This window comes from Magallana gigas, chromosome 5, assembly GCF_963853765.1.
Source record: "Magallana gigas chromosome 5, xbMagGiga1.1, whole genome shotgun sequence".
Classification (NCBI taxonomy): Eukaryota; Metazoa; Mollusca; class Bivalvia; order Ostreida; family Ostreidae; genus Magallana; species Magallana gigas.
Genome location: NC_088857.1, coordinates 30,846,427 through 30,855,959, shown reverse-complemented (window position 1 = coordinate 30,855,959; position 9,533 = coordinate 30,846,427). Strand labels below are relative to the sequence as shown.

General features: G+C 37.6%; 1 protein-coding gene across 5 annotated transcripts in view; it reads left to right on the top strand.

The window, feature by feature from the left end:
• LOC105338262 (uncharacterized) overlaps positions 1-8,795 on the top strand; it is a 21,699-nt gene extending 12,904 nt beyond the window's left edge. For 3 of the 5 annotated variants that reach the window (XM_020071416.3, XM_020071418.3, XM_020071419.3), the window contains 8 exons: positions 168-243; positions 374-498; positions 1,700-1,829; positions 2,118-2,200; positions 2,509-2,588; positions 3,441-3,528; positions 5,089-7,625; positions 8,623-8,766. In XM_020071416.3, the coding sequence (XP_019926975.3) occupies positions 168-243; positions 374-498; positions 1,700-1,829; positions 2,118-2,200; positions 2,509-2,588; positions 3,441-3,528; positions 5,089-7,625; positions 8,623-8,632 (3,129 nt within the window). In that variant the 3' untranslated portion in view covers positions 8,633-8,766. Of the gene's footprint in view, positions 1-167; positions 244-373; positions 499-1,699; positions 1,830-2,117; positions 2,201-2,508; positions 2,589-3,440; positions 3,529-5,088; positions 7,626-8,622 lie in introns of all 5 variants that reach the window. The other 2 variants (XM_066084244.1, XM_020071417.3) reach the window with 2 other exon arrangements.
• Positions 8,796-9,533: the final 738 nt, after the last annotated feature.

The window sequence follows — 9,533 nt, the reverse complement described above, 5'->3', positions numbered from 1 at the left end:
AGTATTATCTAAAATACCGTAATGCACTTACATAAAATGCTTATTTTAATGTAAATTAAAGTTTGAAAGAAAGAAAAAAAATGCAAGTGATATAAAGATTATTGATGTTCATAAAAAATTTAGATTTTCCTGAGCTATTCATGAAATTGTTTCATTTAATATTACAGAAAGACAACCATTACCTCCCCTACACAATTGATCAAGTGAGACACATATCATACCAGCTGTGTTATGCAGTCAACTGTAAGTCATTCCCATTTACACAGCTTGGATAGTGTGGCAGTTGCCCGTGCTATTGAACATTGTCCAAAGAATACGAATAGAGTCAAGTGGTGAATAATAATTTTAAAAAGCATTTTCTTTCTTGTTGCAGTTCTGCATGAAAACAAGCTGACACACACTGACCTGAAACCAGAAAATATCTTGTTTGTTAATTCCGATTATGAAGTCTCGTACAACCCAAGGAAGGTAACGTGTGAAGAATTAGGGATTAAAACGGTAATAGTCGTTTAGTCATAAGCATGCTAGGAATGACGAGAAACCTGTCCATACTATCTAACAAAAATTTGAGGCACCTTGAAATGTCTTAATATCAATCTCATAGCAATTTTTTTTTTTTTACCTTATTGCCATTCAAATTTTTCTGAAAATTTCAGATTAAAAGACAAAAGTGGAGAATCAGATTTTCTTTGAATGGAAATTAATTGAATATTGAGGTTAGGAAGCAAAAATTAGTTTCAGAGTGCCTTTATGATTTGATGAATTTTCCATAACTTGGTCAACATGTAAAATTGTAAGTACATGCACACTGGACAGGTTTGTCTGAATCCTACAGCATGTAGGGGTTGGTAAGGGCCTGGCGATTTCGTGAAGGCTTGCTGACCTTCACCTTCTGGGCCCGCCCCTCGTTGTGGCACTTGGTCTGCAGTGTTTTCTGTATGCTGTCATAACAACTATCCAGGTACATGTATCTCTTTTTCTATATTTTTTATGAATACATCTGCCCCAAGGATTCCAATTCCAGTTTGTTGACACCAATTTTCTTTTTTCTTTTTTTTTCTTCTTAAAGAGATTTCGATACCTTTATTTTTATGACTGTAGTGTATTTACTGCCCTCTATTTTTCTTTCATTTTTTGAGAGAACTCAAAAGATATTGCACATTTAATATTCTTTAACCCCCCTCTCACCAAAAAAAAAAAGAAGTGAGTGAGAGGAGAGAGAAAAAAAGACAAGTGAAACAATTTATTTTTTTTCTTCCATTTTGTTATTTTGTAATACCTTTCTTGAATTTCTATTTCTAAGGTTACTAACCCACTTCATAATCAAAATTTCAAAGTCGATTAGAAATATGCAATGAATGGTTATTTATAAACATGATAAGGAAAATAAGATTGGAAGGGGAAACTGTACAGCATGTTCTGCAGCTATTTTGTTTATAAACTCTGACTCATCTGCTCCAGCCTTGATCTATTTCTGGTGATATAAGCAAGACGACTTTGCTGTCTGATATATATTCAAATTTGAATACTCAAGATAAAGATCATAATAAAAGAAGCTGCCGAATAACATTTTGCTCTGAAGCTGTAAACTTGCGCATTTGATGTGTTTGTGATGTGTTGATGCACTAAACCTTTTCTTGTGATAAATATCAAGATTTTCATTTTTGTCTCTTTTTTATCTTTTTTGCCATTCTCTCAGAAACGAGATGAGCGCAATATCAAAAACACAGATATCCGACTGATAGATTTTGGTTCGGCCACGTTTGATCATGAACACCACAGTACTATTGTCTCAACCCGCCACTACAGAGCTCCAGAGGTCATATTAGGTAAAGTTAAGATGATGAACAAGTCTTGTTATTAATTTTTGTCAATTAATTTGAATTATTACGATCAATTATATGATCTGACAAAGTTTATTAAGTAAATACAAATTCAGTTTCTCATTTCCTTATGCCTAGATACAAAAGTTTACTAAGATATTAATATGTTAAAGAATTATTTAGTTCCATCCTTGGATGTTGAATTTGAATTGATTGTACCTGGCCTTCACACATTATATGTAGAGTGTACATGTACAGACAACAACTTTGCAATGTGATACATTTTGCTTGTAGAGATGGGATGGGCCCAGCCCTGTGATGTGTGGTCCATTGGCTGTATCATGTTTGAACTCTATACAGGCTTTACATTATTCCAGGTAAGACCTGCTTTTCTCACTATTTCTACTCAAAATACATGAAAATAAGAGTATTCTGGTAAATAATAACATTTACTGTTAAAACTGGAATTTTATTTTAAAAAAAGGCCTTATGCATGAAACTTTGCAATATCTCATAAATGACCGAAAATGTTAATCAGATAATCAAATTGCAAATTGGTATAAAAAACAAAATTCTGAGATTTACAGGAAAATGAATCAATGTATTTTGGGAAGCAACTAAAAATATTTGTAAGCTTCCTTACACTGGTGCACAAAATGAGTGGGTTGTGTTTTGCTTTTTATAGACACATGACAACAAGGAACACTTAGCAATGATGGAGAGAATTCTGGGCACTTTGCCATACAGAATGATCAAGAAAACCAAGTAAGTGTGCAGCCGCCAGTGAGTGTAAACGGCAATCGGCTTGTGTAATGATGATAATGGCAATTCCAGAAATATTCATGTGTAATTGTGTGGAAAATATTATCAGTAAAAAACAAAACTTTTTTTTTTATGATTTTATTATTGTTTACTGTATTTAAGATGATTTATGGTTGTAAACTAATGCACAGGTCTACTACCCTCTTATTACCTTGTTTGTGTCATATTTACACATACGTGTACTCATAGTCTCTCTCCCTCAGCTGATTAAAATGGGGGACCGAGAGGGGCTGGTAATCTTGTCATCATTATTTTATTCAATAGTATACAGTGGTATTAGTTTACACAGAAGCTTTAGTTACCTATATGATTATGCCATTACAAACTTTAGATATTTGAACAAACTACAAAACTTATAAAATGAAAAGATTCCACATTATACAGATTTCTTTGTGTGATTCATCTCTTGTCTTGAGTATTGTAAGAAAAACATGCAATAATATTTGGAACTTATTTAAAAACAAACTTGGGTTAAAAAAAAAAAAAAAAAAATTATGATAGAGTAAATCAAATTTACATAGTTACCAGCCTCTTATATCCCAGACTGTTTTGTGGTGAGAGAGATTTGACAACATATCCTTAAATTCTTTTCTTCTACTTTGTGCTTAGAATATCTGAAATAGTGATTATTTGAGAGATGACTTCATTTCATTTGTTAAACACATCTCGTCATTAATATAAACATAAAATGTTTTTATCCTCTCAAATTTTTACTGATATTTCTTGTAAATGTATGATAAAAAAATAATTGTGATATGAAGCTTAGCCCTCATGCCTCTATTTTCCCATTTGAAGAACAAATTTTTTCTGGCATGGGCGCCTTGATTGGGACCCCACCTCCTCTGCAGGCCGCTATGTACGGGAAAACTGCAGGCCGCTCTATGTAAGTATGCTGCCGACTGATGCCTGTTGCCTGCCTGCCGTATATCAGCACCAGTCATTTCAGGAGTTGCCTGCCCCTGCTCGCCCACTGTTTTTAAGTTGTATTGCTCTGTCCTTGACATGGAGATATACAATAGTGGATCCCCACGACCAAACAAACTTTCTTTTTTGTGTAACTGTGGCAGCATGTCCTTATTTCTTACTAAGGCTAATCTTTGTGCACCTAATAGAAAGCCAGATGTCAAGTTTTAAATGCAAGCTTTGCTAAAATGAAGCAGTGCTTACAACTTTTAACAAATTTACAATTTCAGAGGAAATCAAGTGGAATTTAATTTTTGGCCAGTGTCGGGATTGGCAGCAATTTAGATGAAATTCATGCTGTAATGAAAAAATGGCTTTCTAATTGGTAGCTATTTAGAAAACAATATTTTAGCCTTGGTTCAACATGGCCTGTGCATGAGTTTATTTATGTTGAACAGTAGAGCGTGCATGATTTGTGTCTGATGATAGCTTCTGTTTGTCTTTTGTTTGGAACCTACAGAAAATACAAGTATTTCTACAATGGTAAACTCGACTGGGATCAGAGAAGTTCTAAAGGAAAATATGTTCGTGAAAATTGCAAGAGGTTAAAGGTAGGGATGTTTACAAAATGGAAAGGAAAAACTTACTGAAAGAATTTTATCCAATCTGTTTCTATTCATATGATCAATTTGCTATGAAATAATTTTTTTTATTATCTATTAACAAGAAAGATTTAAGAATTTGTGTCTTGTTTGTTGTACTCTCTGTTGTAGAAATGCCATTTTTCATTGGATAATAGTTTGATAATTTGATATCAATTTATTCATTGATTAACACTGCTTATGTATTCTATTTCAGTGATCATGAGAAAGCACTGTCAAAAAGTGCCTGTGATCCAATATTGTTGCCACAGATTCTGTGGAAGTTGTTGAAATACTTTTATTTTGATGCATGAATAGGCTACTCCATAGATTAAGAACACCCAAATATTGATATACTAATAGATTTGATGGTGGTAAAAAATAATTTGGTGTACACAGTGTTATGTAGAGTACACAACAGTTGATGACCATGCTTGAAGTGAAGATTTGTAGAACAAACTAATGGCATGACGCTATCCGTAACAATACAAATATGATCAGATCAGCTGAGATACTGTTATTAAAGACTGATGCGACATAATTGAAAACATATAGATGATGAGATGCTTGTTCAGTTAGAATGGATTTTCAGTTCTGTTGTATTTATCTGTGAATGCCAGCAACAAGCAGTTTGTGTGTGTTTTAAGATTGACTGGTCAAAGCTTGTTGAAATTTTGAGGTAAATACATTGCCTTTTCTTCAATTACAATGCTTTACTTTTCCTGTAATTAAATTGAGAAAAAAGAAATTAGGAAAAATTAAAGAAAAACTAGCAAAAGTTTGAAGAAAAAAAAAAAGATAAATTGTTGCAAGAAATGTAGAATTTGTTGTACGGATGTAGAGGAAGTCGGTGGACAGCATGTTGGGTGTTTGATGAGATTTTGGTTCCTTTATTTCAGCACTATCTACGTGACAAGGGCGCAGAACACCGTCAGTGCCTAGAACTCGTTGAAATGATGCTGGACTATTTACCCAACGAACGCATCACATTAAAAGAGGCCATGAAGCATCAGTTCTTTCGTCCCATTCACAAGCAGTACCCGGGTCGTTATCCTTCCATCGATGAGGTTCGTTCTGCATCTGCAGAAAAAGTTCCGGAGAATGAGGATGAGAAGGATGGGATATGTCGGAGCAAAAGTCGGAGTAAGGAGCAGGAAAAGATGGAGCTTGATAGCATTCCTGAGAAATCTGAGAAAGTAACAACAGACTTGAAAATACCAGATGTGATTGTAGAAAGGCCAGAAAAAACTTTGTTTGAAATGTTTCCAGGGGCAAAGAAGATCTTTGCTAAAAAGACTCCAAATGAGGCTCCCAGTGAAACGGAAGTGAAAGTACCAGAGGAAAAGGCAGACTCTGAGCAGGCCCTAAAGGTGCTTGAAGAACAAGATTCTGTGGCTAGCTCAGAGACTGATTCTGATAGGGTTTCAAAAGCCAGTGACAAAGATACTTTGGCAGTTGATGACAATGAAGAAACAGGTACAGAAACTAAACCAGAACGCAAAAGGAGAAGCAGAAAGCCTTCCCCAGAAACTCCAATGCTTGATGTGGAGGGATCAGAAATTGTGCAGGAAGCTCGAAAAGCCAGGCGAGCAAGAAGAGCAGAAAGGGAAGCCAAGCTTGCTGCTGAGATGGCTGAACAAATGGATGCAGTGGAGGCTCGAAGGGCAAGGCGAGCTAGAAGAGGTGGCATGGCTGATCAGGTGTCTGAAGAAAGCACAGAGTCTGACCATTCAGCTGTACGACAGGGGCGTAGATTGAAGAGGACTGAAGCTGTTAATGACGACACTTATGACCCTGAAAAGCCAGATGATAAACCAGACCTCATCAGTGAAAAGGCAAGCAAAAATATTGATAATGAAGAAAGCCTGAAGCTTCCAACAGAAGATTCAAGTAATCCAGATGAAGACCTGTACACAAGACTAGCTCGTAAAGCCCTTAAAGCTGAACTGGAGAAAAGTATACCAGAAGGAGCAGTTAGAAAAGATTCCTTGCCATCTTCCAAACCTCCAACAGGGACAGAGCTTAACAAAGAGGACTCTCCATCGACACGTAGACGTGCACGGCTGAAAGAAATTGAACGAGAGGTAGCAGAGGAAGAAGCCAGAGAGGAAGCTGAGAGAAGAGCTCGAAGGAACTCACGCCAAGATGGACCAGATCCAACAAAACCAAAGCCAGAGCCTAGCATGAGGAGTATATTTGATTTTTTCAAAAAATCTACTCCAGATACTGTCTTAAAGATTTATCCAGATCTTTCATCTCAAGCGAAAAAATCCGCATCACCATTAGTAGATCAAGGTGAGATAAACACGCTCGACAATTCTGCTTCAGAAACGTGTGACAATAGACCTAGTTCCCTTGTAGATGTAGTTGCCCCTAGTGAAACAGCTTTATTGCAGGAAGGAGATAGTAGCATTCCATCGAAGGAGGAATGTGCCAAAGATATTCCTTCACAGGAAACCAGTATGGCTGATATCATGGTCACCCCACCTACTCCAAATGTGGAACAAAAGACCTTGATATTGGCTGATCCTGGAAATAATAAGGAAGAACAGGATTTACAGGAGAGTGGAGAACAGAATGAAATTTCTGCTGATGCCAGAAGTGATATGCCTTCAGAGAAAAATGAGGAATTTGAAAATTCTCAATCGAAAGCAAATGAAAATGATGTAGAAATGATGGAAGATGTGAAGAAGTCAGAGGAAATGGTCTCTGAATCTCTTGAGGCAGAAACTGAATCCGTTCTTAAGGAGGTAAATGATCAGAGTTCTGGGGAAGTTCCTGAAGCTCAGTCTGCAGGGAAAGAGGCAGAGAACGTCCCGGATGAATCGGACGAATTCAAGTCTGCATCAGAGAGTATTTCGCCTGATGTCACTTCACCACGAAATGAAAAGCCAAAAGCACCCTTGAAACCTTGTGACTATTCCATGATTGTAGAGCCAGGTCCATGTCAGATTTATCTAGAACCTGAACCTCCAGAGAGCATGGATCAGGCTGCAGCCACTGGGGAACACTCACCTGGGGCAGCCAAAGGTGACAAGAAAAAGAGGAGGAGAAGACCTAAAAAGAAAAAGAGTTCTGACAAAATGGTCACCGGTGGTAATAGTGGTGGTGGTGATGGCGAGGAGGAGACCTGTTGTTTTTTAGGGAAACCCGGCCTAGATTCACCACTAAACCCTCCGACAGAGCCCTCGAGTGGCAAGGGCTCTGATCAGACGGTTGAGTGTTTCTCTCAAATACCTTCCAGCGACAACATGTGTCCTGGGAAGGACTCGAGTCTAGGCCGGGATTCCGGCTGCTTAGATCCAACAAATAATTCCAGTGCTGAAGCCAGTAGCGATCAAAGCCAGGGCGACAATAAATTTGTGATTAGGGGAGTCAATTCCTTATGTGTTCCCATGCAGTCTCAGCTTGACGTCGGAGGAGACAAGAGGAACAGGTGAAAAGCATGAACAGTGCCTGGCTTACAGTTCTGTGTAGTCTGACTCTCTCCATTAATTTTTGCTGTTGTGAAATTCTCTTGAGGTTCTGGAAGGCTTGCACACATTTATTCTCCACTCCATCGGAGGATTATCCTCTCAAGCAATTTTCTTGCATGGTTAAATAACAACACCTTTGTGACTTCAGAACTGTGTATATTTCCTGAGAGTGTGCTCAGGTACTCTCTCTCTCTTTCTTTCATTGTTGTATTCTTAGTGAAAGCAGTTTTAACAAGTTTGTTACTTATTTTGAATTATTAAGTGTTTATTTCCTCGGACATTTTCACGAAAGAGAACTAATGCTTTTTTTTTTTTATTTCTAATTGTCTCTGTTGTGTTTTCTTAACAACTTTCATGGAAAACGTGTAACCTCTCTTTGGATTTTTGAAGTGTGTTAGCCAGAGTGTCTTCAGTGATGAAAAACATTTATCTACTGACCAACTTGGAAAGAGCTTTTAATGCAACATTATGCATAGTTGATTTTTTGAAAGAGAAAAAAACCTGTGTATAATCTTAATTAACACTGTAAGCTTTGTGAATTCACAGTGCAGCTTTTGTACACTTAGATTTGACTTGAACACTGCACTAAATGTGACCACTTTATGAATATGAAGCAGAATATGTTTTGACTGTCAATAAATAATACAGTGGACATCAATGTTGCATGATAATATATCATGTCATTCACTTCAAGCATGGTCAGTTATAAAACAGATTACATAAAGGTGAAGTGTATCCAATAAGTTTAGCGATATAATCCCAGCCATTAAATGTTGCCTGTTTCATGCATCAAAATATGTCCAAGAAAAAAAAATGGTGGATAATATCACTTAGACAGCTCTTGATAGGAGGTGTTTACATGTATATTATCTGTATCATGTGGATTGTCTTCATGATTCATTGTGTCTGTATATTCAACAATCACAGCCATACAATGCATGCCTTGTATCTTTCCAGCATTACATAACGGATCCGGAGAACACTGACCACAGAGACTTGTTTGATCTCGTCTGGTGCATGTTGAAATACTGCCCAAAGGAGCGCATCACTCTAAGGGAAGCTTTCAGACACCCATTCTTTGCCAGGTACAACACGACAGAGGAAGATGGCGGGTCACGCGCCGGGAACCAGGACCGCGAGAGGTCGCACAGCATCAGCAGGTGACTAGCCGAGGCAGCGTCCTAGGAAACGTTGGGCATTCCACAAACGCGATGGACAGTTTTATTGGCATGATTCTGATTCCTACCATCAGCTCTGACCTGAAACAGTTGTTCCCTAATGCTGTTTTTTTTCCTAGCCTTGCTGCCGTCAGAGACTCCCCTGATTAAGTAGCTGCTGCGAGTGCTGATCCAGCAGGTGAACTCTCTGTGTGCATGACCCTATAGTGGGACAAAGATGAGTTGTGCTGGCTTGTGTGTGTTTCGGACTGAGTGCGAAGAGGTCAGCCAAGTGGCATACAACGGACTGAATAACCCCCCATAAAATGGTGCTAGTGATATTTTCACTTGATTTTTTTTCTTTCTTTTATTAAAATCATTATTATCTGGGGAAATTGGCAAGACTGACAGGTGTGTGAATGAAATGTGTTGTGTTTCGGTGTAGTATAGCTCTTTCTGTAAAAGATGGATGTGTGCAGACTTCCCTTGATGAGCCATTTTAATGAATTGAATGTGATATCTGATAGAAATTTTTATCAACAAAATGTTTCAAACATGTATATGAACTTGCTAGAGAGAAATTTTTCGACAGGAGAAGAAAAGATTGTTTTTCTTGGTATACAATCATATCTTCCCAGCGCTGAAGTGAACTGTGTCTCTTTGATTGTCTTCTCTGGCGTCAGTGTTCTGGTAGATTCATTCAGGCATTGT